At 58.9% G+C, this 27,706-nt stretch overlaps 1 protein-coding gene across 15 annotated transcripts in view; it reads left to right on the top strand.

The window, feature by feature from the left end:
• MROH1 (maestro heat like repeat family member 1) overlaps positions 1-27,706 on the top strand; it is a 53,933-nt gene that overhangs the window by 17,927 nt on the left and 8,300 nt on the right. For 7 of the 15 annotated variants that reach the window (XM_020883999.2, XM_020884027.2, XM_020884006.2 and 4 more), the window contains 31 exons: positions 931-1,011; positions 1,654-1,799; positions 2,646-2,777; positions 3,202-3,364; positions 3,537-3,635; positions 8,361-8,512; positions 8,883-9,023; positions 9,240-9,332; positions 12,091-12,135; positions 12,229-12,307; positions 12,434-12,547; positions 13,459-13,532; positions 14,479-14,601; positions 16,290-16,397; positions 16,532-16,676; positions 16,758-16,798; positions 17,085-17,226; positions 17,529-17,581; positions 18,030-18,137; positions 18,523-18,642; positions 18,726-18,848; positions 19,589-19,735; positions 19,821-19,847; positions 20,648-20,770; positions 20,876-20,955; positions 21,027-21,138; positions 21,260-21,355; positions 21,823-21,927; positions 23,575-23,710; positions 23,829-23,941; positions 24,927-25,079. In XM_020883999.2, coding sequence (XP_020739658.2) covers positions 990-1,011; positions 1,654-1,799; positions 2,646-2,777; positions 3,202-3,364; positions 3,537-3,635; positions 8,361-8,512; positions 8,883-9,023; positions 9,240-9,332; positions 12,091-12,135; positions 12,229-12,307; positions 12,434-12,547; positions 13,459-13,532; positions 14,479-14,601; positions 16,290-16,397; positions 16,532-16,676; positions 16,758-16,798; positions 17,085-17,226; positions 17,529-17,581; positions 18,030-18,137; positions 18,523-18,642; positions 18,726-18,848; positions 19,589-19,735; positions 19,821-19,847; positions 20,648-20,770; positions 20,876-20,955; positions 21,027-21,138; positions 21,260-21,355; positions 21,823-21,927; positions 23,575-23,710; positions 23,829-23,941; positions 24,927-25,079 — 3,315 coding nt within the window. In that variant the 5' untranslated portion in view covers positions 931-989. The remainder of the gene's footprint in view (positions 1-930; positions 1,012-1,653; positions 1,800-2,645; positions 2,778-3,201; positions 3,365-3,536; positions 3,636-8,360; positions 8,513-8,882; positions 9,024-9,239; positions 9,333-12,090; positions 12,136-12,228; positions 12,308-12,433; positions 12,548-13,458; positions 13,533-14,478; positions 14,602-16,289; positions 16,398-16,531; positions 16,677-16,757; positions 16,799-17,084; positions 17,227-17,528; positions 17,582-18,029; positions 18,138-18,522; positions 18,643-18,725; positions 18,849-19,588; positions 19,736-19,820; positions 19,848-20,647; positions 20,771-20,875; positions 20,956-21,026; positions 21,139-21,259; positions 21,356-21,822; positions 21,928-23,574; positions 23,711-23,828; positions 23,942-24,926; positions 25,080-27,706) is intronic. The other 8 variants (XM_070464298.1, XM_020884046.2, XM_020884068.2 and 5 more) reach the window with 8 other exon arrangements.

The following is a 27,706-nucleotide window of genomic DNA, read 5'->3' as shown; positions in this document are numbered from 1 at the left end:
GTGTTCTAGCGCCCTTGTGGGCTTGTTCTTTTAAAACATGCATCTTTTCTTTCATTGCACTGAGGTTTTGGTGGGATGGGTGAATGCCTAGGACCAGGGTGCCTTCTCGATCTAGAGTTCTCACCTGCTGTAGTCCCCCCACTCGTCAGACACCTCTCACTGCCCCTTCCCAGTGGCCACAGCCAATGAGCTCAGGAGCAGGAGGTGGCCTGTCCCCTTTGCTTCCTCTACCCGCACCCTTTTCTGGATGGGCGGTGCCCAGGAATGAAGGTGGTGCCCAGAAAATAGAGGACCCCAGTGTGAGAAAGCAGTCCCGTATCAGTTGTCGGAGCCTGTGACCGTGTGGGAAAGTGCAGAGGCACTTGCATTCCATGGGCTTTATTCTTTGGTTCTGTCTGTTGCAAGTGGTGCTTTGAGGCACATGATGTTTGAAAGCTGCAACTCTCAAATCCAGTGAGCTGTCTGGATGGTTGGTTTCAGACGCCAGAGAGCCCACCAGATCCCTGAGCTGCCTGTCCAGTCTTGTTCAGCCAACAGGAAGTGGGGGGTCCTGGCCACACAGTGATGAAGGCTGTTGTTCTTGGCCCTCAGGGAGGGGTGTCCCTTTCTTCACAGTCTGTCAGTTGGCACGAGGCCTTATGTACACAGAGTGAAGGAAGATGCTGTCAGTGGAGGTGGTGGTCACGCTTGGCCTGGCCCCCTCTGTAGGCCAGCCAGGACAAGCCCCTGTGGGCCGAGCACTTGGCGGCGGGGCTGCCGGCTGCTGGGTGGAGTGGGTACCACCTGTCCTCTGCGCACCACTCAGCCAGAGTGTGGCAGAGACTGTCTCCCCAACAAACCCTTTCTGACCTTGTGTTTTACACAAACACACTAACTGCTCGTAAACTGAGGAGGCCAGTGACTTAAATGTTGCACGTCTGGTGACTCCAGGTCTGAAGAGAGGCGTCCATGTTCACACCAGGAGGCGAGAAGAAGCTGGAGCCACAGTGATGAGCGAGACCTACGTGAAGAGTGAGTGTGGGCCCCTTGGCTGGCCTCCACGGCATGCTGCGAATTTCTGAGTAAATGCACTTGGGAGGAGTGACCGCTGCTTGAACACACTTTCTTTAAGGCTTCATTAGAAAAGAAAAGGAAGCTCTCGTCTCTGCCGACGCTGGCTCAGTCTGGTGTGGGGACAGCGTTTGCCTGGCACAGTGGCTTTGTGCTCCGTGGAGGAGAGTCCCTGTGCCTTCCTCCTTGCCTACAAAAGCCCCAGGGCCAGCGTTCACTCTGACTGTCCACTGTACCTGCAGCCAGGGCCAGCTTTTTGCCAGAGCATGGTCCAGGGCGGAGTGTGGGCCAGAGGTCCTCCTGGAGCCGCTTCGTGGGGCTGAGCCCACACTGCCTGCTTTTTATAGGAGCTCGGATCCAGCCAGGCTGGAGATGCGGAGAAAACACGGCCTGGGTTGGAAGGCCGGGGTAGAGGTGGCCAGAGCGACCTCAGAGCAGGTGGCCAGTGGGTCCCAGAGACCCCGGCCGGCATGGTGGACAGAAGGGGCGGTGTGTGTGCCTGAGGCTGCAGAGGCCGGGCCAGTGAGGCTGAGTCCTCAGAGGCTGAGCCAGGAGGTGGGCCGGGGCCAGGCCTGACCCTGCCGTCGGACTTTGTCACTGTAGGGCTGTCCACCATCCTTCTGGATGCCATCACTGACAAGGACCCTCGGGTGCAGGAGCAGGTATGTGGTGCCCTGTGCACCCTCGGAGGGTCACAGCCAGCGGAGGTGCTCAGCGCCTGTGAGGAGCACCTGCGGCTGCACGAAAAGGTATTTATTGCTCCTCCAGGATGGGGTGAGGCCTGTGGGGAGGGGCCTGCGGGGCAGGGTTCATGGCGAGGGGCGGGGCCTGTGGTGGGAATGGGGCCTTCGGTGAGGGGTGGGGCCTGCAGGGCAGTGGCCCCAGTGGGTCTGAAGTATGCAGCCAGGTTGCTGTGGGTGGAAAGTCGCACCGGCAAGTCCAGGCCCCCTTGAGGCAGCAAGTCCAGCATAGGTGACCCACTCTGTCCTGTGGGTTGGTCCTGTTGTGGGGTACCAAGTGGTCGGCATTGTAGTGTCTGGTTGCCCTTGCACAGGCCCAGTCCACCGTTCCTCTCACCTACCCAGGTAGTGAGAAAGGGGCCGCTGCGTCGCACCTGGGACAGGGCCTCGCCCAGCGGGCCTGGGCCTCTGCTCCCTGCCCAACCGTAGACGCCACTGGTCGGGCCCTGCTGAGACTGCACCAAGAGCTGTGCCAGCTCTGCCTCTCCTGGTTCAACTGCAGGGTTCTGTGACACTCCTGTCTTCCTGTAGTGGGACAGAATTTCAGTTTCCACAGTGCATGGTTTAGACTCATTCCTAGGAGTTAGACTTGCAGTCTCAAAAGACCGTCTTTCTTTTTGTTTGAGTTTTGGGCTCTCATCTGTCAGCTGCCATTTCAGGGTTGGATAGTTGAGTCCTGACAGGGCCCCTGGGCTCCTGAGCCAGTTTGATGACCCCTCCTCTCCGCAGGGCCCCATCCCGCCCCTGCCCCCACCCCCACCACTGTCCCAGTGTAGGGAGCTCATTCCTGAGCTCAGGGAGGAGCCATGAGAGACAAGGGAGTCCTGGTCCTTCCTCCACCATCCCTCTCTACAGCTAGCACATCCATACCGGACGATGGTCCTACGGGCTATGGAGACAGTCGTGAGCAATCACATCGGCGAGTTGGACAAGGACATGGCCAGGGCCATCATCCTCCTGGCCTCCAATGAGATGACCAAAGTGAAGGTGTGGGGGATACCTGCCCTGACCTGGCTGACCCGCCCCTGGCTGGGGCAGGGAGCTGTTTTCTTCCTGAGTGCATTGAGAACATGGGTTTGTGTCTGGCTGCCTTGCGTTTGGCCTGTTGGTCCTGTGTACTGACTGCCCTTGTGGGGTGGGGTGAGTCACCCCGCCATCTCAGATAGAAACCTAAGTGGAAAGCAGTGCTCCCAAGCTCTCAGGGTGAATGTAGGAGCACCAGGGCCTGACTTGAGTGTGCATGGGCTCGAGGCTCAGCCTGGGGCCCTGCTCACAGCAGCCGCAGAGCGTGCTGAACACTGGCGGCCTGACACTCTGAAGGCAGAGTGTCCAGTTTTCCTCCTGGGCACCTTCAGTGTGGGTGAGGTCTGCCTCCTTTGGTCAGGGTGTCAGTTGAGGTCTTTGGGGACAGGAGCTGGTCTCTGATTGGCAGCAGGCCGCCAGCAGCGTCCTGGTGGCGGTGGGGAGGCGGTTCATCAGCAGCGTGATGGAGGAGCTGCTGAGCAAGTTCCAGCCTGGGCTCCTGCCGCATCCCTGCACCGTGCACACGCTCGCCAGCCTCTCCATCTCCAATGGTAGGTGGCAGCCCCACCCCTCTGCTTGCACACTCAGAGGTTCTGAGGTTGGCATCTCGGTTCCTTGGGTCCCAGTTGCTCCACCACACGCCTCAGGCTGTGCAGAGAGAGCTCAAGTTGTGTGGCGGGGTCGGTGTGGCCGTGGGCCTCTGTGATGCGCCCCTTCTTGCAGTGTTTGGCATGGTGCCCTTCCTGACGTCCATCCTCAGCACCATGCTGCCCATGCTGGGTGCAGCCAAACATGACTCAATGAAAGTGGTGTTCTGCTGTGGTAAGACAGGGCCTCTGTGGGGTGGTGGGTGGGTGTGGTCTGCCCACTGTTGGGGGGGGGGTCTTTGTTTCCAGTGCTCCTTTGTAGGGGGCCGGGGAGCCTTCAGGCTGCAGGAGGAGGGTGGGACAATTAGAGGAAGGGTGATGCAGATGGGGGCTGAGTGGGCACTGATGCAGGTAGAGACCTGACCTCTGCTGTCTGGCAGCTTGTCTTTGTTGTTGGGCGCCACCCCGCCCCCCCACCAGGACCTTACACTGTACTCCCCTGAGCCCTGGACACTTAATGGGGGGCAGGAGGAGACTCACCAGAGCTACAGCTTCTTCCCACTTCTCTCCCTGCTCGTTCTGGCAGAGTGATATTTCCCTGGGTATCCTGGGAGTGTTCACTCTCCTACCCTCTGTGTGCCATGGGCAGTGCCTCATGGCGTGACTCCTGATGGGCAGAAGGGCACTCCTATAGGGAGCAGATGGTCTTGAAACATGGGGCCTGAGGAAGCCTGGCCTCTTCTAGTGGCCTGCACACAGCTCTTGTCCCTCGGCTTCCTGGTGTCCCTAGCGTCCCCTCCAGTCTCAGGAAGACAGCTGCTACCGAGGGGAGGAAGTGGGAATACCTAGGCCCATGAGGCCCCATGAAGACAGGATCCCCTTTTTAAAATAGTTTATTTTTGGTTGTGGGCTTCCCAGGTGGCACTAGTGGTAAAGAACCCACCTGTCACTGTGGGCTTGATCTCTGGGTTGAGAAAATCCCCTGGAGGAGGGCACGGCAACCTACTCCAGCACTCTTGCCTGGAGAATCCCATGGACAGAGGAGCCTGGTGGGCTACAGTCCATAGGGTCACAAAAAGTCAGACATGACTGAGCAACTTAGCATGCATGCACACATTTTTGCTTTTGCTGGGTCTTTGTTGCTGGCGAGGGCCTTTTCTAGTTGTGCAGAGTAGGGGCTACTCTTTATTATGGCGGCTTCTCTTGTCGAACATGGGCTCTGTGCACCCCAGCTGCAGTAGTTGTGGCACACAGGCTTAGTTCCCCCAAGGCATGTAGGGTCTTCCTGGACCAGGGATCAAACCCAAGTCCCCTGCATTGGAACATGGATTCTTAACCACTGGAGCACCAGGGAAGCCCTAAGGACCCTTTTTAATCGCCAGGCTGTTAGAGGTCCTGGGCTTCCACCTCCATGGCCAGGCTAGAGGGACGTGGTTAGGCTATGGCCACACCGAGGCAGGGGTTGGGAGGCTGGTAGCCAAGCAGAGTTGGTGTCTGCAGAAGGGTCCCAGTGAAGCTGCCTGTTCTGTGCACACCAGGGGACTTTCCTATCTGGGGCCTAGAGCTTTAGGCTGCAGCCCACCTGTTCATGGTGGTTTTGGGTTCAGGTTCCCCAGCTCTCAGGGACTCTAGGAAGAGCTCTAGTCCCTCAGAGCCCCTACATTCCTGTTCTCTCTGTTCCACGCCTTCCTCTTGAGGGCCCCTCTCACATGGGCTGAAACCCTCTTTGACCTGGTTTCTGCTGAAAAGGGAACTTGTGACAGGATCCCTGAGCAGCTGGGTGGGAATCGTTGCTGAGCTCAGAGTGCAGGGGCAGGACGCAGAGAGGACCGAGGCAGAGCTTGGGGCTGCGGGGGGGGCAAACAGCGCCAAGGACAGTACACATCCCAGCTGGAGGGACACAGAAGGGACTGGGGAGAGCTGTGGGGGCTGGGGGAAAAGAGCTCCAAGGACAGCACTCATCCCGGCCGGGAGGGAGAAGGAGAGCCTGTGTTGGAGCTGAGGGCTGGTCCCTGGCCCGGCAGCTGCCCTGGGAAGTGCCGGCATCGCACCAGGACTTGCAGAGCCCTGTGCAGGAGGCCCTGCCCCTCACAGGCTGCAGGCCTACAGTGTTCACCTGGCTGCCATTCCATGTGAAGGGCCAGGTGGGCCAGCAGACACTGCCTGTAGCCGCCCTCTGACTGAAGTGTGTGCGCCTTGCCACAGACAGTGCTCCAGGTCTGCAGTTGAGGGAAGCATGGTCCTGCCCACTGGAGCAGCCTCAGTCAGGCCAGGAGCGTCCATGTCAGCCCATCGCAGCCTGAGTGGGCCACAAGAGGACTGGGACCTCTTGTCCTTCCAGGCAGTCTCCGATTCTAGTCAGATTGTGTTCACTGTGCAGGAAGGTGGCCCAAGTGGGCCATGGGGCCCAGAACAGGAGTGTGTGTGCACTCAGAGGTTCTTGTCCAGCTTGCAGGACGCTGCGGCCTGGCAGGGGGAGGGCGGGAAGGAGGACCCCAGAGGTGGGTGGACAGGGCCCAGACAACAGGTGCTCAGCTGGCCTGGACACACTGCCAGCACTGGCAGGAAACCACAGCTCACCACCCACCGGGAAAGTCTGATGAGAGAGGCAGCAGCAAAGTAAACAGAAAGGGAGACTAGGGGAAGCAGACAGTTGAGGGAGGGGAAAACAGACAGGAAAGGAAATCTGGTTGATATTTCGTTGAGATGAGAAAAGATGCATTCATGAAACAGAAGCACCTTGCTATGAAGAAGCTACGTTTGGACAATGCAATAAAGCTGTTGGGAATTAGCGACGTGATGAAAATGGAAGGTAGAAATGGAAGTGTTGAGGAAATCCTCTAGAAAATGGAGCCAAGATGCAAGTATGTGAAAAACAGAAGAGAAAGAAAAGATTTAGCAAGGGAAGCCATGAAACCAGTCTTCGATAATCACCTTCCAAGGAACGGAGAAGGAATGGAGAAAGTGGAGGGGGCGGGGCGGGGGTGGGTCGTTGTGGGAGCTGTCCCAGGTGGAGAGGCCCTCCCCACTCCTGCATCAGGAAGCTTCTGCGGGGCAGGTGGTTCAGGAGAAGGCCGAGGGCTTGCCTTCTGCTTGAGGGAGAGTGCTAGAAAGCTCCAGCGGAAGGCACCCCTGAGAATCAGCACCCCGCCCCAAGGCTTGCTGAGCAGGAAGATGTAGAGATGTCCCTTGAGAAGCCAGGATCCGGAAGGGTGTGGCCCATGTGGTGAGGCTGGGGGAGCCTCAGGATGTGTGTCAAGAGGTGTGGAGGTTGCCGCAGTGACTTTGGCCTGAGAACAAGGGGACTCAAACACCAGACGGTCCTTAACTCAGGACACAGCTGCTCATGGAGGGAGTGGTGGGCTCAGAGCCACGTGGGTTTGGAGGGGTGGATGGATCGGGCTGGTCCCGGCCTGGGGTACGTGGGGAACACTGCACACAAGTGTGTGGAGAAAAAGGCCCAAACCCCGTGTTTGCTTCTGGAATAAGGAAAATCAGGCTGGGGGAGGGGCCTGAGTGACTCATTTACATGAGGCACATGTGTCCTTGATTAAAAGCACAAACCTGGTAAGAAACTCAGGACTGGAGGCGAGGGGGGTTCCACTTCAAGCCACGTAATATCCTGTTATCCTGAAAGCCTTTCCCACACAGGGTACCTCGAAGCCCTGGTCAGCTTGACCAGCAGCCTGATTGAGCAACTCAAGGAGCAAGAATAGGTGGACGCAGGGGTTGGGATGGCAGACAGGGACCAGGGCCCAGCTAAGCAGACCCCCTCCCCACTGAAGGCATCCTCAGTGGGAGGACAGCCAGATACAGACCTCCTGCATGTTCTCTCTCTAGTGCTTGTGACCATAAACTGCCTTCCTGTAAATGGAGGGTTGGGTTGCAAAACCCAAGCTGAGAAGTTAGCCTTGCAAGTGGTCCAGGTCAGAGGTCATGAGCTGGAGCCCGTGATCCTGTCAGTCAAGATCCTGGGGTGGGCTCTTGCCTCGGGGCCAGCTGTGAGCCAACACCCCTGCCAGCCGTCTGGGTCTCCTCTCCTGCACTGCCTCAGTGTGGCTGCGTGGCCAGGTTCTGGCCTCGGACTATTTGTGGTCCCATCGTCTCCCATGACCCACAGTCCAGGCCCTGCTGACCACTCACAGTTCTACACCTAAGTAGGTCCCCCGGCTTCCCTGCCTGAGCATCCACAGCACCATCCCTTGCATGGACACAGCCCCCCCAGGCTGGTGCTCCCCACCTTCAGCACCGCTCCCCCACTCAGCCTCACACACCCAGGTCTTCCTGCATGTGTCCTGGGGGTCCCACACCATCTTGGACAGCAATCCTTGAAAGCATTTGGTATGTGTGTCTGTGAGGGGAGAGGTGGGCACCACAGACCAGAGCAGGAGGGCGTGGTGGCCTGGGGGCATTTGGGGGAGGCTGGTCATGTACTGGTGTCCACTGTGACACAGGACCACAAATCAGGGGCTTAAGACAACGGGGCTGTCTTCTACAGCTTAGAAGGCCAGTGTCTGAGGGCAGGCTGTTGTCAGGGCCACACACCTTCTGTGACTCTGGACAGCGTCCTTCCAGGCTCCCGTGGTGTCTGGAGGTGCCCATCGATCTGGGCATCTGGGCTTGAGGTTGTGTCACTGCAGCGTCTGCCCCTGTCATCACTATGTCTGTCTCTCTTCTTATGAGGACAGGGTCCTGGTGGGTTAGGGCCTACCCCACCCCACCCCACCATGACCTCGTCTTAACTTCGTGTATCTGCAGAGACTGAATTTCTAGAAAAGTCGTGTTCTGGGTTCTGGGAAGGACGAGAGTCAGGGGACCCTTCACCCCCGCCCCACCCTGTAGTCCTGAGCCTTGCCGGGCTGCTCAGGAGGGTATCTCGTAGGCGGGCATGGGATGTTAGAGGGGTTGCCTGAGAGCCAGCGTGACCATGCCTGCCTTCTCACCGCTGGGGTCACCGCAGCTCTGCAGCGCTTCAGTGAGAGCACCCTGGAGTACCTGGCCAACCTGGACCAGGCCCCAGACCCCACGGTCAGAAAGGACTCCTTCGCCTCAGACATCTTTGGTGCTTATGACATCCTTTTCCACCAGTGGCTACAGAGCCGGGAAGCGAAGGTACGCTCTGTGGGTGGGGACTGGTGACTGCACCTGCTGACTGCCCTCTCCCTTCCCAACCTGGAGGTCCTGCCGCAGACCCCTGGGCCCTTCTGCCATCCCTCAGGACCTCGGTAGAGATTTGTGTCCACCTGCCCATGCCAAGCCTTGTGTTGTGGGGTCTCCCCTGCAGGTCCTCGCAGCGTTGGGCTGCTTTGCTGAGGCCCCACCCCTACCTTGGGGCCTCCACACTTTAGGGAGGGGCCTGGCTGCTCTGACTTCTTCCCCGGCCCACTCCCTTCACCTTGTAGGAGCCTGTGCTCTAGGTCTGTGGTGGAGGACTTCCTGCCCTTGTCCCCCCACCACTGACCAGTGTCCCTGCCTCCTCCAGCTGCGGCTCGCAGTGGTGGAGGCCCTGGGGCCCATGAGCCACCTGCTCCCCAGTGAGAAGCTGGAGGAGCAGCTCCCCAAGCTGCTGCCTGGGGTGCTCACCCTCTACAAGAAGCACGCCGAGACTGTCCACGTGTCCAAGGTGCGCACAGTGTGGCTGTGGGCCTCAGTGGGTGAGGCCCTGGTGGGCTGTCGGCCTCAGTGAGGGCCGTGTGTAGAGCTGGAGAGCCAGGCCCCCTTCCTGGCACCACTGCCTCCTCACTCCAGCCCCAGGGTGGTGTCCTGCTGGGAGGCTCCCCCAGCCAGGTGGGATGGGGCTGAAGGCGAGGAGGTCCTGACAGTCTGCTCCGCCCTGCAGAGCCTCGGCCAGATCCTGGAGGCAGCCGTGAGCGTGGGCAGCCGCACACTGGACATCCAGCTCGACTCTCTCCTGGCCGCTCTGCACGCTCAGGTGGGCCACTGGAGGGGTTTGTGAGCAGGCTGGGGCCGGGCACTGTTGTCCTGCTATGGGGGTGCCTGTTGAGGGGCCCAGGGAGCAAGACTCAGGGCGGGGGTCCAGCCAGGTGGACTTCTGCAGGCTTCCCAAGTCATCTGGGTGCAGCCCTTGGGGGTAGACTGATTTGGGCAGTGGGGCACAGGACAGCCCCACGCACGGGGGCAGGAGGGGAGGGGGCGGCCAGCAGGCAGGGGGAGCATCTGCGCTGCCTGCAGGTCCCCAAGGGTCAGGGCTCAGGCGGAGCAAAGGAGCCGCCTCGACAGCTGAGGCCGGCACCGGGAGGGCCCGAAGGCGCTGCTGGAGCAAGGGCCTCAGGGCTCCTCGGCTGTAATGAGCCTGAAAAACTACGAAGTGGATAGATGCCTAGAGAAACCTTAAAAATGTCACAATTGGTAGAAGAGAAATAGAAAATTTGACTAAACTGTAAAGAAAAGGAAACTGCATTCCAGGCCCTTCCTTTCTGAAAACAAACCCAGGACCCAGTGGTGTTCAGATTGCCTCTTCTAGACTTTTGAGGGATAGCTCATTTCCACCTCACACAGGTGGGCTTGGAAATGAGAAAAGGATCTGGAGCTGCCTGACAGGTTCTGTGGGACTGGTCTTGACTCCAAGTCAGGACCACACAGAAAAATCTGGGCGCCCATGGGAGAGCTGGCATGAGGGTCTGTGTGGAGGAGAGTTGGCTGCCCACCCTGTACTTGCCACACACGGGGCCCAGTGGGAGGGGCTGTGGGAAGGTTATCTCTGATCTCAGCGATGCAGTAAAAGCTTTTGAGTAAGTTCAGCACCTACTTGTCATTGAAACTCTTAGCAACCAGGATGGGAAAGGAGCTTCCCTTGGTAAATTTTAAATACCTGATCCATCAGCCTGCATCATACATGTGATGGATACAGCTTGCATCACAATGGAAAGGAGCGACCACCTTCACTTAACCATCCAGAGCAGGACGGAGCCCCACTCACTTGTCAGCAGGGCTTGGGGTGAATCCTGTGAGGAGAGAAGCAGAAGGGAAGGATCCAGAACAGACCTGTGGTTTGCCTTCGCCTGGCCACCTGCCCACCCTGCGTCCTGTCAGGCCACTGCTCCCCATGCCCAGCGAGGTGGCAGAGGCCTGAGGGCAGGGTTGCCTTGTTCTGGCCCCCGCCATGTCTGCTTCTAGCAGATATTTGTTCTGGATGGTTGATGCACTCATCTAGAAGTTCATTCATACAAGAACTGAATCTATTTACAAGTCATAGAACTCTGTTCAGCAAGGCTGCCAGTTACAAGACCGACCTGTAAAAATCAAGAGTATTTTCCCCCATCAGTGGTGACCAGCTAGAAAGTACCAAAAAAAAAAAAAAAAGGTGTTTACAATAGCAACAGAAACTTAATTGTAAAGTAGCTTGGAATTAACCTAGCGAAGAATGCCTAAGATCTCAACTTGGGGAAAGAGTGACCAAAAAATGAGAGATAGAGTATTATTTACTTAATAGAAAGTGATGGCCTGAAACTAAAAACAGTGTAATCTGTGGGGAGGGGTTGGGGTTTAAAAGGGGAATATTTGTGGAAAAGCTGAGAAGCTAGAAAAGTGTGATATATCCTTTTCTTAGTGTTTTCCATTCACGTCTTTTGTTTTTATGTTGATTTTAGATTTTTTTTTTTTTTTTCATATTGGTCTGTAGCAGTTATTTATAGTCTTGTGTCATGTATGTAGATATTTGTTTCTGCTTTGTTGTTATCTGTGGCTCTGTTTATGATTTTTTTTGCCATAGAACATTATTTAATTTTTTAAAGCCATCATTTATCTTTCTTTATACAGTCAGGTTTTGCTGTACTTAGAAAAGGCTTTCCAATTCTTCAGTGAGTTTTTAGGTTCTCTCATTTCCCCTATACTGTTTAATCATCTGGAGTGTATTTTAGAGGAAGAGTGAAAAGCTAGTTTTATCTTTTCTCCAGGTGACTGCCCTTGTCACTAGTTCTCTCTCTGATCTATCACCTTTTAACTGATCAGTGCAAACCTTAGCACCTGGCCTCAGCAGCAGTTTGCGCTCTAGTCACTGTGGAGTTCTGAGCACCTCACGCATCTTCCACAGGTTCCCTGGGGCAGGCCAGAGCATCTGCTTCCAAGCTGCTCCCTCGCTGGCCCCCGGCCCTGGTGGAGGCACTCTGTGGGTCGCTGAGTGACCCCAGGAGCGGGCAGCAGGGCCCTAGGGACCTGGAGCCAGCCTGGCGGCCCTGCCTGCACCTGCTCCACCAGCTGCGTTCCCCTGGGAACTGGCAGGGCCAGGCTGGGGTGGCGCCTGTGGTCGCTGCACCGCGGCTCCCTCCTGGTTGGGAGGCTGGGCTTTCCCAAGGGTACCCTCAGAGCCCTTTGCCCAGAGGCCCTGCAGGTCCATTGTTGTGACCTTGGGGGCTGAGTGGGGACAGGGGTGCCACCCAAAGCTCAGCCCAAGCGTTGCCCACAGAGGTACAGTGGGATCCAGGGGCGCAGCCGCCTGCAGCCTCTGCCCATACTCCTGCCAGGGCAGCTCCCTTTCTGGCTCGGTTTGGACGGACAGACTCCAGTGTTTTTTGTGCTCGCGTGTCCTACCCGAGAAAGTGGGGAGCTGTCTCCTTTCTCATCAGGAAGTGTGTCTGGGGAGTTTGTTCTCCTGGCTGCCTGTGGGTAGGGTGGGGTGTAGGAGGAGGGCCAGCTGTGTGTCCTGTGTTCTCCCCCCACCCTGCCTGCAGGGCCTGAGAGCATGTCTGGGCACAGGCAGGGGTTCCTACACCCAGGTGAGCACGCCTGAGGACCTGCAGCTTCCTGGAAGCTTGAGACATCCCTCTCCAGCCTCAGCAGCCGCTGACTGTGTCCTCTGTCCCGGACAGATCTGCGTGCCCGTGGAGTCGTCCAGCCCACTGGTGACGAGCAACCGGAAGGAGGTGCTGCGTTGCTTCACCGTACTGGGTACGCGGGCGGCGCCCTCGGTCTTGTCCGGGGCTCACCGCCCTGACGTCTGTCCTCCCCGCTGGGCCTGGGGGGTGCAGGCAGCCAGCAGGGAGCAAGACGGTCTTGATGAGCACTTGCCCGCAGCCTGCTGCTCGCCGGACCGCCTGCTGGCCTTCCTGCTGCCCAAGCTGGACACCAGCAACGAGAGGACCCGTGTGGGCACCCTGCAGGTCCTGAGGCACGTCATCAACACGGCGGGTGAGTGCCTTGTGGAATGGAGATGGGATAGGCCCGCCTTGTCCATCTTCGGGATGAAAAGGAGCATTTTGCTTTGAGTTATTGAAATACTTTCCCCAACTTTCTATTTTGCAAAATTCCCTACTTTTTGAAGAGTTGCAGCAGTGGTGCTCGCGTGCCTGCCAGCAGGTTGTCCGTCACTGATGTTTGCCCTCGGCAGGGGCTGTAGATGGTGGGCCGTGGCGCCTCAGCGTGGGGGGCTGGTGGCTGAGTCCTGCCGACCACCCCCCACCTGCAGCCATCCACGGCAGCGGCCCCTCAGTGTGGAGGCCTGGCCGTGGGCACAGCTTGCTCTGCTGTCTCTTAGATGTGGACCTTGGGAGGAGTGGAGGCCAGTTCTGTGGAAAGTCCCTGGCTTCCATGTGTCTGAAGATTTCCTCACAACTGGATAGGAGAGTTCATGTTTCTTGCTTTAAAGCAGTTTTAATCAGCAATAAGCCTGAATGGTTTTCACACCTGAATTTGTGTGTGTGTGTGTGTGTGTGTGTGTGTGTCTTGGTTGCTAAACAGTGGCCGTGGCTACATCAGGCCTTCAGGTTGGAGCCCCGGGAGTGGTGCTAAGATTCTGATAACCCTGGAGGTGCCCTCACCGCACACTTGAACCTGGGACCCCTGACTCAGCTCTGCTGTCCTGAACTTCCAACATCCTCACTTCTTAATTGGATAAAATAATGTCATTTGCTGAAAAAAGTCATTTTTCCCTTGGAGAGAGATGGGTGGGCCTGTGCTTAGGTGGCCTTCTCCCCACCCATGCAGAGGGCCGCACTGAGGCCAGGGCCCCGCAGCACAGGCTTGGCCCTCGTTGTGGCGGAAAGGCTGCCCGGCCTCTGCCCATTGGCAGGCAGACTGAGCCCCCTGTTGGTTTCTTGCAGCTGCTCAGATGGCAGTTAAGAAACCCTTCATTCTCTCCTCCATGAAGCTCCCTCTTCTGGACACCAACAACAAGGTGGGTCAGCGGGCAGCTTAGCGCGGCCCTGCACAGTGAGTGGCAGGCGGCACGGCCACCACTGACAGGCAGCTGCGCCTCAGCACACCAGGCCTCGGCGCGTGCGTGCAGGCCTGGGTGTCTGCTGAGCTGCATGTCTGGGCCCCCGACTTCCTCCTGATACATTAACCAGGCGTGAAGCTAGGAAGCAGTCCTCAAGACCACCTTGGGGCTTGATCGTTCTCTAGAAGAACCTGGCCCTGTGGAGCCGTGGGCAGTGCTGTGCTGGCTTGCATGGAGGACTGCCCAGGGAAGCCCCAGCCTTGTGTCGGGGGTCTCTGTCAGGCCTCCGTCATGCAGATCTTGGCATCCAACCCTTCAGGTGGCCTGATGCCCTACCTGAGTCACAGGGCTAGACAACTTGGTGCAGTGGAAGCCCCAGGGAACAGGAGCCTGGACTCCGGCAGGATATCCATGGCTTGGTGGTGACCCCAGAGCCGAGGGCGGGGCTGGCCCCCCTGCTCGGGCTCAGTGGCAGCGAGTCCCCTTCCCGGGACCTCCCTAGCCTTTGTGCTCATCCTCCACCCCGTTCATGGGGACTGGAGCCCAAATCACCGAGGCTGTATCTGTTTCAGGGCCTTTGTGCCCTGTGCCACCCTCAGAGGGGCCCGGCGCTTGTCTGCAGTGTCGGTGGCCAGAAGCACCCAGCCTCGGGGCCCCCAGGCTGCCACCTGGCTCAGTCCCTCCAGACCCGTGGCCTGTGGTCACTCAGGACACGCGTGTGGCCTGGGGTCTGGGGAGGAGAGGTGTGACCAGGACAGGGGGAGGGCCCCAGAGATGGGTGCTGGGCTGGGGGAAGGCAGGGGGTGCAGGCAGGGAGGAGGTGAGATGCCCGCCCCTGCTGGGCCACCGTGCTGCATCCAGCGCTCCTCTGAGGCCCCTTCCTGCGCCCCCCTGCTCCGGGCAGGTGAAGCGGGCAGTGGTGCAGGTGGTCAGCGCCATGGCCCACCACGGCTACCTGGAGCAGCCTGGCGGCAAGGCCATGGTCGAGTACGTCGTGCAGCAGTGCGCGCTGCCCCCCGAGGCTGAGGTAAGGCATGCCGTCCCTCTGCTCCATCATCGTGTGTCGTCTCTTGGACCCAAGGTTTGTCGTCTGACTGCTAAAGGGCGCTCTGGGGGTGTGCCAGTCTGCTAGCCACGTGGCAGGTGTGAGTAAAGCATCCGTGAAAGTGTGGGTGCAGGTTTCTGCAGGGCGTGCGTTTGTCCCCCTGTGTAAACAGCTGCTGTGAGATGCTGAGATGTTTAATTTCATAAGAAGCTTCCAGACGGTTTTCAAAAGTAGCTGTGCCATCTCGCGGCCCCAGCAGCAGCCCTGTTGGCACATGGGGTTAGGTTGGTGCTGTGTGTCTCATTTTCCAGCTACTGTGACAAGCTAGCATGCCCGTGACCAGTAATATTGGCATCCATGTGTCTATGTGCCTGCTCACAGCTTTTACCTGCTTTGGAGTTGGGCTGTTCCCTTTCTTCTTCTTCAGGACAGAAGTGCTCTTCGTATAGTTTAGATTCAAGTGCCTTATCAGACTTATGGTTTGTAAATATTTTCTGAAAAATCTGTTGCATCATAGGTGTTTATTTTCTTAACATTGTATTTCAAAAAGCAAAAGTGCTAATATTTTAGAAGTCCACGTTATTGGGTTTTTATTTATAGCTCTTGTTTCTGGTGTTGTAACTAGTAAATCCTTTCTTTACCCAAAGTCACAAATGTGTTCCCCCATGTTTGCTTCTAGAAGTTTTACACAGGTCTGTGATCCATCTTGAGTTAATTTTGTTTAACGTGAGGTGTGGGTTCAGGCTCAGTATTTTGCACGTGGATATCCTGTTGTCCCAGCACCGTTTGCTGTAAACACTCTTCTCCCCACATGGATCAGCTGCCTTTGCCTGGATGTCGAGAACCCAGTGACTTGGATGTTTATAATTTTCTAGGTGATTAGCCTTTTGTGGCTACCGTGGGCTTGTAATTTTATTGCATTGAATCTGGCCAGGTGTATCTCTGCTTCTAAGTGTTTCTTGAGATTTTTCTTTTGGCCTAATAGTCAGGCATTCAACATTGTTTGCGTGTATTTGGTATAAAGTTTTATCTATATTTTTATAGCATGCTCTAAAACTTGCTATTCAGGCCCTAAACATCTCTATTTTTTTCTTCTCAATCTTTAATTTCTTGGTGAGAGGTGCCAAATGTCTCCAACAGTCATTGCGGTTTTCCCACTTTTGCTTGGTTTTTAGTGTTCGCTTTTCAGTGTTTCAAAGCGTGAATTGAAGACTCAGCATTTAGAGAATAGAGTCCTTTTTTGCCTGAAAGGTTCCAGGGAGCTGGGCTCTGGAGCACTGGCTGTGGAGCACTGTCTCCTTGGGTCTGAGAGAAACCACTGGCTGATGAAGCAGCAGGGCTTGTCTGTGTTCTTGGTGGGAATGGCATTTTCTCAGGCAATGACTGCATCCACAAGGACGGAACACCACCTGTGAGGACGTGGTCAGCGGCTCTCAGGAAATGCTCGCGGTTTTTCTAGTCTGGACACTGGAGCACGGCCCAGGGAGCTGGCTTTCTTAGGCGATTTTAGTGGAGAGCGAGTGTCCTGCCAGTGACAGGGAACGGTCCACTCTTTAGGGGCTGGGCAGGGCCTGTCATGCTTCTGTTCAGGCCGTGTCCTCAGGGCCAGAACCCATGACTGGTGCCCTGCAGAGCAGAGTGCACAGCATCCTGCCCTCCCACCCCCCCAGCCTCAGAAGCCGGGCACTGACAGTGAGGCCCTGTCGGCCGATAGCGTGCGGGCCATCAGCGTCAGCACCCTCTACCTGGTCAGCACCACTGTGGACAGGATGAGTGAGGTGAGCGCCCCCGCCCTGGGGGACCCATCACCCTGCTCCTGACCCCTCGGTCTGGGAGCAGGTGCAGGGAGGCCGTGGGTGCGGGGAGGCAGCGCTGCGGGTCTGGGCTCCCACACACCCTATGCTGCCTCCAGGTCCTCTGGCCGTACCTGCTTGAGTTCCTGGTCCCCGTCCGCTTCACTGGGGCGCTGAGCCCGCTCTGCAGGAGCCTTGTGCACTTGGCCCAGAAGAGGCAGGAGGCGGGGGCCCATGCCCCCCTCATCCAGTACAACGGCAACGGTGTGCCCTGCCCCAGCCCAGCCCTCCCCCACCTGCCCCCCAAGAGGGCGGCCCTGAGTGCTGTGGTTTGTCTCCCTGCAGTGCACCTCCCGTCTCCCTATGCCATCACCACCAGACTCCTGGTAAGCAGCCACTCAGTCCTCAGCGGCTTCTCCTCCCGGCCAGGTGGCCTCCGGGCAGTGCCCACTCTGAGGGGCATCGGGGGGGGGGCGTGGACACTCCCCTAGTCCCTGTCGCCCTACCCTCGTGCTGTCACTGCCCCAGGAAGGACCATCAGGCACTCCGGGAGGGATTTGGGGAGCTGCGTCTCTGGGGCCTCCTTGCCCCCACCTGGGTATCCATGCTTGGCCTCGGGTGGAGCACTGTGGTCCAGGACGCTGGTGGAGACCCCAACTCTGCCTCCTGCAGGCCGTGTCTTCCAATCCATATGTGGGGGATGGTCGCGGGGCAGCCTCACTGCGCCTCCTGAGTGTCTTGCATCAGGACATCCACCCGGCCCTGGGTCAGCGGTGGGCAACTGCCATCCCCCTGCTGCTGGAGCACCTGGACGGTGAGGCCCGGGGTGGGGCGCTGCTGCTCCTCCTCTGACCCCAATTGTTGCCTGTTGGCATCAAGGCTGGGCACTGGAGACCAGGGTTTTAAAAGTTGGAAGAAATCGCCTCTGCTGTGGTTCAGGAAAGGGCCTGGAGAGTGGGCTGGAAAGATGCTCGCTGCCTGGTGTCACCTGCAAGCTTACTGGATGTGGGCCCTTTCTTCTTCTATCCTGGAGCCAAAAGGGCCTGGGCCTGGTGGAGGGGACTCTGAGCTCTCCACTGCTGTCTGCCAGGCTGAGCGGGTGACTGGTCATTTCAGAATACAGTGAAGAAACCCTGTCACAGAAGGAGTGGGAAGAAAAGCTGCTGATGGTGAGAAGAGGAGGAGATGAGAGCCTGCTTTGGGCACAGGCCCTTTTTTGGCCCGGCTGGGGAGGGCTGGGGCAGTGGCTGCTGGGGGCACTGTACCTCCCAGAGTGGTGGTGCTTGCCTTGAGCTGGTGGTGATGGGGAGGGGTGGAGGGACAGGTGAGTGTCTCTGGGGTGAGGACTATGTGCTGCGATGCGGTCAGATCACAGGGGCTGCTCTGGCCAGAGAGCCCCCCGTCCAGTCCCCTGCTTGGTTGAGGCCCTTAGTGCCTGTGTGCTGCATGCCTCACCACCCAGAATTTCTGTCTTGGCTTCAAAGTTATCTACGGCCATTCGGAGCTATGGCACAGGAACTGTGGTCACCGCCTGTGGCACCAGGGGCTTTGGGTTCTCCCCTAGTCCGGCCAGGGAGAGGCTGAGCCCGCCCTCATTGGTGGAGTTCCTGCCCGCAGTTTCTCCGGGACTCCCTGGCTGTCGTGTCCGACAACACCTGGGTCTGCCAGCTGACCCTGGAAATGTGCAAGCAGCTACCCAACTACAACGGGACGCCCCTGGAGAAGGTGCACGGGGAGGGGAGCCCCAGGAGGAGGGGAGGGGGGAAGGGAGCCCAGGAGGAGCTCCTCTAGGAGGAGGTGCAGGGGGACACACTGCCAGCAGTGCCGTGGGCAAGGCCCTCGATCCTGTCCCCTGATTCCGTCTCTTGCTCCCTGAGCCTGTCTGGTGGCTGCTGTGGTCCTGGCAGGACCTGGAGCAGAAGGCTGTGGGCTGGCGGCTGGAGACGCAGCGCTCCACACCCGCCTGCTGCTCCTCAGACACTGCACAGAGCGCTCCTGGCCCTTGCAGTGGTGTGCAGTGGTGTGCCTGGCCCATGGGGCACTGAGTGCCCCACTGAGGGCATCCCTCCACTGGGGGGCTGGCGCCACCCCTTGTCTGGCTTCATCGCAGAACTTCCTGTACAAATGTGTCGGGACCACCCTGGGTGCCGCTTCAAGTAAGGAGGTGGTGAGGAAGCACCTGCAGGAGCTGCTGGAGACGGCCAGATACCAGGAGGAGAGGGAGCGTGAGGTGGCTGCCCCCCAGCGTGTGCGCGTGTGTGCGTGTCCCCCGCCCCACCTTGCCCAGGTGTGAGTGCACCTGTGCCTCCCCAGGGCCTTGCCTGTTGCTTTGGGATCTGTGCCACCTCCCACCTGGATGACACCCTGGCCCAGCTGGAAGACTTTGTGAAGTCAGACATGCTCAGAAAATCTGCCGGCATTTTCAACATTTTTAAGGTTAGCACGGTCAGGTTGACAGCTAACAAGGAGGCCTGGAGTAGGCTGGCCCCGGGGTTTTGTCTTAGCTGTGGTGCCAGCATGCTGAGGTTCGGGAAGGCGGATGGGGTTAGTCCTAGAGCTTCCTGGGCTCAGTGCCCTGCAGGCTGGGGGTGGGGCAGAGAGCTGGCCTCCAGTCTCTGCTTCCTCATGGGTGGGGCTGGTGTGTGTGGGCTCCCTCGCACATTGGGGTAGGGGGCGACGAACCGGCTCTGGGCAGCAGGATGGGAACAGCCCCTTCCTGTCCCGCCTCCAGTTTGTGTGTCATCTGCCCCCTGGTGGCCGGTGGACGCTTCTCGCAGGCTGAAGCTGGTGCAGGGGAAGCACCTGCGCTGTCTGTTCCTACCCCAGCCCGTCTCCCTGGACTGGGGTTACCAGTGCCAGGGTCTTGGGCTGATATAGTGTGAACAAGCCCTGAGGACATAGGGGCCATGGGCAGCCACCCAAGCAAAGACGGGGACCCCACCCGGCCCTTTGGTTGCTCTCAGCCCCCAGCCCCTCCTCCTGCTTGCCCCTCCCGCCGTGGTGCCCCCCTGCATCCTTCCCCCTCTGACCCTTGGTCCCCAACAGGCCCCAGACATGGGGTCTCCTCGGTCAAGTGGCATCTTCTTTCAGACCGGCTCTGCCGTTCTTTGGCACCTGGGGTCGGAGGGTGCGGCTCCTGCTCGGGGTGTGATTGTCACAGAGCTCTGACCTCTCAGGATCGGAGCGAGAGCGAGGCCGACAAAGTGAGGAGTGCACTGATCCTGTGCTACGGGCATGTGGCGGCCCGGGCCCCGCGTGAGCTGCTGCTGGCCAGGGTGGAGGCGGATGTGTTCCGGAACATGTCCCAGTGCTTCAGCACCAAGGTGGGCGTCTGGGTGTCTCAGAGGCTCGGGGCGGTGCGCTGCCTCAGGAGCCTCTTATGTAACTTGTCTCACTTCTGTCATCCAGGTTCTGGGGATAAAAGTAGAGACCAAGGTACAGTGTGCGGGGCCTGAGCTCTTTCCTCTGTCTGGGCTGGCCGGGCGGCAGCCGGGGCGGCAGCGGGGCGCTCCCGGGGCGTCCTAGTCCCAGTTCAGGCAAGGCCTGCAGGATGGCCCTCTGGGGCCTAGGAGCTCCTGCCCTGGCCCAGGCCCCAGAGGTAGGGGGGACGGAGGGGAGGTGGTGGCTCGCAGGCTGGTTGGGGGCCTCGACTATGCCCCTCTCCTGGCTCCACTCCATCTCCGCCAGCGCCTGGTCGGGGGAGTTCTGCATCCAGGACAGCAGCCTCTGCCTCACTAACACGACTCCCTTGTGGACTTTGGCACTAACCTGGGAACCTTCTCCGGGAGTGGCCGGGCTGTCACCCTGAAGAGCAGACCCCCACCACCCTGGGTCTCATGGGGTCACTGGGCCAGGGCTGTTCTGTGACCTCTCTGACTCAGCCCTTTAGAGCTGGGGGCCAGCGTCTGCTGGGGCTCTGCCGGGGCAGCAGTGTCCCCTCCACCTGGGGGATGCAGCTGGATGGTGCATGGCAAGCCTGCAGTCATCTGCCCAGGGTTGTGACCCTAGGACCCCCAGGTCAGGCCCACAGCCAAGGGCCTCGGGTTCCTTCACAGACCCACCTTGGCCCACGTGGAGGACTGGCCGAGAGCCCGTAGACTGGAGGGGAGTCCACATCTAGCTTGCAGGAGAGTGGCCGGCGGCCTGGCCTCACCGCTGTGGGTGGCCCCCTCCTGCCGGGTTCAGCCCGTGGGCCTCGGGCCTCTGCGGCTCCCGCAGCCCGGTTGTCCTTGCAGGACCCAGCCCTGAGACTGAGCCTGGTGCAGAGCGTGTGCATGGCCACCCAGGCCATCTGCAGCAGCGCCCACGGTGGCTCCTTCCACCTCTCGAGGAAGGCCGAGCTGGTGGCGCAGATGGTGGTGAGAGCGGGTGGGCTGGGGAGGGCTGAGCCCCTGGGTTGTGGGGCCTGACCTGGGGGCAAGCTGGAGCTTTGGCCAAGGGCTGCCCTGCGGCTGCTCCCCCAGGAGTTCATCAAAGCAGAGCCCCCAGACTCGCTGAGGACGCCCATTCGGAAGAAGGCTATGCTCGCCTGCACGTACCTGGTGTATCCTTTCCTTGGGGGGCAACTCTAGGGGGGCCCTCTGCATGAGCACTGGGCCTTAACTGACGGCTCAGTACCCTGGAGCCAGCCCTGGAGGAGCAGGTGCAGGCGGACCTGATTCACAGCTGCCTGCACAGTGTCATGGCCATGCTGCCTGAGCCAGAGGAGGGGGACAGCCACCAGGAGGTATCAGCGGCCCCTGCGGTGGGAGGTGGGGGACAGCCCCCAGGAGCTATCAGCAGCCCCCGCGGTGGCCCTGTCCACGGGTGGGGGGTCACAGCAGGACTGGCAGCTTCTCTTGTTCCAGTCCCTGTACCTGGACACCATGCAGGCCCTCAAGGACTTGCTGACGAGCCTCCTTCAGCGGAACATGACGCCTCAGGGTCTGCAGGTCATGGTGGAGGTGTGTGGCGGGCCATGGTGCTCTGTGCAAGTGGGAGGTGGCCTGTGAGCCAGTGAGCAGGGCCCCTCTGGCCTGGGGGGTATGCAGACAGGTGCAGTCTGAGCAGACAGGGGCTCGGAGCTCGATCTCTCTGCTCCCCCATCGTGGGGCCCAGACAGAGAGACCCTGAGGTGCCCCAGATGGGCACTCCTGACCGTCTGAGGCCATCATGATGGTGGGTGGGTGGCTGTGGGCTGGGGCAGCACGGACCCATGTCTGGGAACACCATGTCCTTGCGTGGGCATGGCTAGAGAGTCCACCAGGGGTGGCCATGGCCATGAGCCAGGCCAGCAGGACAGAACGACGGGGTGGGGGAGGCGCTGCCCAGGGGGCCCACTCTGACCTGGCGCACTGGCCCCCATGCCCAGAGGGTGGCCTGGCCGGGAGGCTGCCCCAAGCTGCACCTATTGAAGCCCCTTCTTCCCCAGCACCTGAGCCCATGGATCAAGTCCCCGAGGGGCCACGAACGGGTGCGGGCACTCGGCCTGAGTGCCTGCCTGCTGCAGTTCTTCCTAGAACACCTGCAGATCAGTGTGAGTGCCCCAGGGCAGCCCGCACGGCCCCTCCCCAGCCCCATGCCTGTCCCCCGGCCCGAGGACCACAGTGTGGGGCCCTCACATCTCCCACTGCCCAGTGCTGTGAGCAGCACTGTCCTCTCTTGGGCTGTGGACAGAGGACCACAAGAGTCAGCAAGTGTCCTCAGGGCTGGCCACTCGGCATTGAATCTGATGGGCAGCCTTGTCCTTGGGAGCCCGCCCGATGCAGGGAAGGGTGATGGGGACCCCCACGTGAGAGGAGGAGTGGAGGGTGTTGGAGGTAGAAGCCGCAGCTCGGGCCAAGGTGGGGACTTGTGAACCCCTGGAGCGCAGCGGTGAAGACAGCACTGTTAGTTGGAGCGGTAGGAAGGAGCGCCTCCCAGAGCCGCACGGTTACTCTGCATTTTAGTATTTGTTGGGGTTCAGCAGCTCCTCTTCCCTTGTTAGAACTTCACAGTTGTTCTTACAAGGCCGTTACTCTGCTGGCTTTAGGGTGGACGGGCGTGGTCCTCCTACACTCCCGCGTGGCCTTGACAAGGCTCCTGTGCTGACAATGATGGACCTGGCCACCCCGGCCCCCAGCCCTAGCAGAGGCACGGTCTGTCACTGCTGTCTCCACTGTACATAATCATTTACTTATTGCGGTAGGCAGGAGAACTGGGCTTTTGGATACTTGGGAACTGGTAGGAACTGGGTAGTTTATAAGGAATAAGATTCCTCTGTGACTCTTAACGAGTTTTTAGTTAATTCTCTGCTCTTAAGACACACAGCCACAGCCGTTCACAAAGGCCATGAGTTCGACCTTTCTCACCATCCCGACGCCTGTGGGCTTGTGCTGCTGACAGCAGGAAGGTGAACACTGGCGGTGGCCCCAAGCCGCTAAATGTCAAGCGAGATGCTTGTTGGTTAGCAGTGTTTATTTTTTTGTTGTGTTCAGAGCATCGTCTGTTGGCTGGCTTAGACAGGTTTTCCCACCCAGGTTCTCCCATGGCCTGTTTTTCACATAAACCTGGTCCAACTAGAGTTCAGTTTTTGTTCGTGATGAGACAGGGCTCTGCCCTTATGGAGAGGAACGCAGCTGGTGGTCCCCAATCCCCGTCCAGCCTTCCCCTGGTTTCAGGAGGAGTAGCAGCCTGGAGCCCCACATCCTTCAAGAGCCTGTGCTGGGCGGGGCGCGTGGTGGCGCTTCCCTGGGAGGCTGCTTGGTGTGGGCTGTATGTTGGGGGTGGGTAGCTGATGTCCCCCGGTTTGGGGCGTAGGAAGCAAGGCCCTTTGGCCAGAGCAGGGTTGAGAGGACAGCAGGGTTGGGAGGAGAGCAGGAAAGGCTCTGAAGAACAGGCCCAGTCCCCCTGGGGATGAAAGGGCTCGTGTAGCACCCCTTGGCTTTTGGGGCAGGGATTCCCATGTGTCTGAGGAGTGAGCAGAGGCCAGCCATGCCCTGTCCACACCCCTGCTTGCCCAGCTCTCGTCCCTCTTGGGACCCACCCTGAGGTGGGGGAGGGCTGCCCTCTGGTCACACGCCCACCCATATCTGGATCCAGGGGGTGCAGGTACCTGCCCACCCCAGCGACTCCTGAGCCCCAGTGCCGTCTCTGGCTGTCTGCCCCCAGCATCCCCACAGCACCCCCACATCTGCCTCTCCAGGCCCTGGTGCCCTTCCACAACCTGGGCCTCCTTGTTGGCCTCTTCTCCCCACGGTGCGCTGACCTCTGGCTTGCCACTCGCCGAGAGGCTGTGAACTGCGTCCACTCCCTGCTGTACCTGCAGCTGGGCTATGAGGGTGAGCTCCCCCGGCTGGGCAGCAGTGTGTGTGTATTGAGGGGATGAGGGAGCAGAGGCTGGGCCTCTGGTGGCCAGGGAAGGCCTGTGCCCACCCCACGCACCCTGCCACCTTGCAGGCTTCTCGCGAGACTACCGGGATGACGTGGCTGAGCAGCTCCTCAGCCTCAAGGATGGCCTGGCGCACCCTGACCCCACCATTCTCTTCCACACCTGCCACAGCATTGCCCAGGTACCTGCCAGTGGCCACTGCAGCAGCTCCTTGCATGTACGAGCTCTGTGGGTGCCAGCTGGGTAGACAGGGAGGTCTTATCAGAGTTCCGTGTCCAGCACCCCCGCCCCTCATGCACTTGCTGGGCCCACCTTCCGGGGCCCAGTGGGGGGTGGCAGGAGCTCAGCTCCTGACTCCGCACAGTTGAGAAAGCTGCCCTAGCCCACCCCGTGACTCCCAAGCCAGGGCAGTGCTTCTGTTCCACTTGGTGACTGGAAATGGCTCTCATGGGTCTAGAGGCTCTTTCTCTCCTGCTGAAGATGGAAGGGAAGGGGGTCAGCAGGGCCCTTTGCGGGGGTCAGGGGGGCTCAGGCATTGAGAAGCAAAGACCCAGCCCAAGGGGAGTCCAGGGGGAGCAGGAACTTCATGTTTGGGGTCAGACTTTCTAGATATTCATCCACTTCTGTGATTTTATTTCTTCTCTGTACAGAGTTTATCTGCCCCAACTTCTGGTTGCTCTCTGTTATGTGGAGGGAGGCCAGGGACTCTCCTCTGTTGCTGGGCTGTGGGAGGAGCTGAGGGTACTTTGGAGCCTCCGAGGCTGGGCAATCCAGGGTAGAGCATGCCCCCATCTGCCCTTGACTCTAGAGAGGCTGCACACCAGTACCACTCCTAGCTTACCCCGCTGGTCAGGAGGCGCCTCTGGGAGGGTGCTGACCTGGGCCCTGCAGATGCCCAGGGACCCCCTTCCAGAGGCCTGAGCCTGGAGGCCATGGGCTGCACCTAGATCTGGCTTCAGTCTGGGGAGGGGTCCTGGGCGTGGGTCACCCCACCTGGCACTGGCAGAAGCTCCAAAGGCTTTAAGGGCCTGTAAGAGGGTGGGAAAAGTTGGAGGAGGGTTTGAGAGGGGTCAGTCCTTCCCTGAGAAGCTGAGTCCCTGGGATCCACGCCCCGAAGGTGTGCTGACCCCCTCCTCTTTGTCTTCCTGACGCAACTGTCCTCCTAGATTATTGCCAAGCGCCTCCCGCCAGATCAGCTCATCAGCCTCTTGCTAACCTTGTTTGAGGGCCTGGGAGATCCCGACAAGAACTGCTCTCGAGCCGCCACTGTCATGATCAACTGCCTGCTCAAGGAGCGGGGCAACATGCTGCAGGAGAAGGTGGGGCCTTGGGGCGGGGCCAGGCGTGGGCAGGGCGGGGCCTGGTCTAGAGCTCCTTAGGCGCGTAGTGTGGGCGTGGTCATGTCTAGCGGGTCAGCCGGGAGTGCCGGTGGGCAGGGCTGGTAACCTGGGGCTCCCCACCCCACTCTCTCACCCCAACGCCTGCTCTGTGGAGTTTTGGACCTCAGCACTCTGCGCTTCTCCCTGTGGGCCTGATTGGATAAATCTTTCTCTTCTCTGTGAAGACTGAACTAAGTGAAAGTAACTGCTTAGAACGTAAAGGTAGAAAAGGCAGTTGAAAGGGAAAGGCCAGTGCTAGGGTCTGTGATTGGGCACTGAGCTGGCACGGACTAAGCGCCCTGCTCACATTGCTGGTGAGGACAGGGGTCCACAGGGTCACCAGGTGCTGGCACAGAGGCTTCCGCGGCAGGTCCAGTCCAGAGCAGAGGTGTCCGGGCCACTCAGATCCTGCCCTATCCACCATCCCATCATCACCTTTGAGGCCTTCTGGCCATGAGCTCACGTGGCAGCCCACGTGGTTCCCAAACATGGTTGCCAGCCACCCTGACAGACGTGCTCAGGTCCTGAGGCCTGAACAGGCTCCAAAGCTCAGGTGACTGCTCTATTAGTGCTAGATTCACGGCTTCCCGTGAATCCTATGAACCGGATGGCCCAGCAGGTGGGGTCCCATATGCTTGGACAAAGATTTAAGCTCCCTATTAAAGTGGAGCATAGCAACAGAAAGGAAGGTTGTGCTAAGTGCACAGCCTTGGGGTTCACAGACAGGAGCAGAGGCCCCACCAACCTCAGAGCCCCTGGAACCCCAGCTGGCCCCATAGGGTGCCACAAGCTCTCCACAGCACAGAGCAGGGCTTGGGATGCACCTCGTGTAGAAGGTGCCTCACGTCTGGCCTACGTAGCTGTCGTCTGTGGCACAGCATGTGTCTTCCAGGCCTGGCCCATGTGGGTCGCTCCATCACTCCCTCACCCGCCCACCTCAGCGAGCACTGGGCAGTTCCCAGTATGAGCATGAGAGTGCTCCTGGAGTCGGGCTCCTTTGGACCTGAGGGTGCATTTCAGTTGGAGACATGCCCAGGAAAGTGACTGGGGCCGCAGGAGAGGCCTTTGTGCTGCTGTCCCAGGGCTATCGGACGGCCGCGGGGCTGTCCCAGCTTCTTCGAGCACGTTTCTCTGTGGCTCATGAACTGGAGCGCTTGCACGTTTCTTGGCTACTCAGATCTCCTCCATGAGGAGAGTGATCTTGGCCATTTTCTTCTGGGTGGTCTGTGCTTTTCTTACCGGTTTGCAGAAGTACTTTGTATATTCTGGGTACAAGTCCTGAATTGGATGGGTCCCTCACAGGTGTCTTCTGGGGGGGAGGCGGAGGAGGAGCTGCCAGTGGAGAAGCCCTGTGTGGAGGGGCTGCCTGCTGAGGTGGGGGTGGGGGCGGTATGTGCCGCCTGGAGGGGAACGTGTGCCACCGTGGGGCCCCAGCCAAGGCCTGAGGGTGTGGGGTGGGGAGTGGAAAGAGGATGGAGGAGGGTGTGACTGCAAGCGATGGTCAGGGGTTGACAGGCCAAGGTTCGGGTTTTGCACTGAGTGGGGCTTCTGGGTCATCTCTGAGTGGTAGAAAGGTAGCCTGGTGGCTCTGTGTCGGGGGAGGGGGACAGGCTGGACTGCAGGCCGTGGCCGCTGGTGGTCCTGGTGTCTGTATGTATATGCACACATTTTGTTGATTCGTTCCTCTGTTGAAAGACACTTGGTGTGCTTCCTTTTCTTGGCTGTTGTGAGTCATGCTGCTGTAAACATGGGTGAAAGGCATATCTCTTCAGGATCCTGTTTTATTTTGGGTGAACATCTGGAAGTGGAGATGCAGGATCTTACGGTGATTCTATTCTGAATTTTCAGAGGAACTGCTGTACTGTTTTCCATAGTGACTGCACCAGTTTACGTTCCCACCAGCAGGGCATGGGGGTTCTGGCCACTATTTGTCAACGCCTATGTTTTTGATAGTGGCCACCCTGATGTGTGTGAAGCAGCATGTCATACTGGTTTCAACTTGCGCTTCCTGTGCAGTGAGTGATGTGGATGACTTGCCGGCCATTTGTTTGTCTTCTTCAGAGAAGAAGTCAACGTCCCTGCCCATTTCCAGATCAGGTTATTGGATTTGATGTCATTTTGGAACTGCAGGAGCTGCCTGTACTCTGAAATTAACACTTTATCAGACAGACGACTGGCAGGTGTTTCTGCACAGGTTGTCTTCTCCCTAGATCATGTATTTTGCTGCAGCTACACATGCAGTGCTTTGAGGCTCATTTCCAAGGAGTCATTACCAAATCTAGTGTCCTTAAGATTTCCGTCTTTCTCTAGGAGTTTACTAGTAGTTTTGAGCCCTGCCCATCCTGGATAAATCAGGGTGCCTCTCCCCAGGCCCACGTGCTGAGCTGGCTGATGGCCTCCAGAGCTGCCAGGCTGTCTCCTCTGGCTCAGCCTGCAGACTCGCTCAGCACACCTACCCCCGGGCGGCGTCCCTGCCTCACACTTCCAGCCTGTCTGCAGCAGACCCCCTCTAGCTCACGTGACAGGGACACGGCATCGGCGCCATCGGTGCTGTTTCCTTTCTTGCC

The sequence above is a fragment of the Odocoileus virginianus genome, unplaced genomic scaffold (genome assembly GCF_023699985.2).
Source record: "Odocoileus virginianus isolate 20LAN1187 ecotype Illinois unplaced genomic scaffold, Ovbor_1.2 Unplaced_Contig_23, whole genome shotgun sequence".
Classification (NCBI taxonomy): Eukaryota; Metazoa; Chordata; class Mammalia; order Artiodactyla; family Cervidae; genus Odocoileus; species Odocoileus virginianus.
This window is presented reverse-complemented; position numbering and strand designations above follow the sequence as displayed.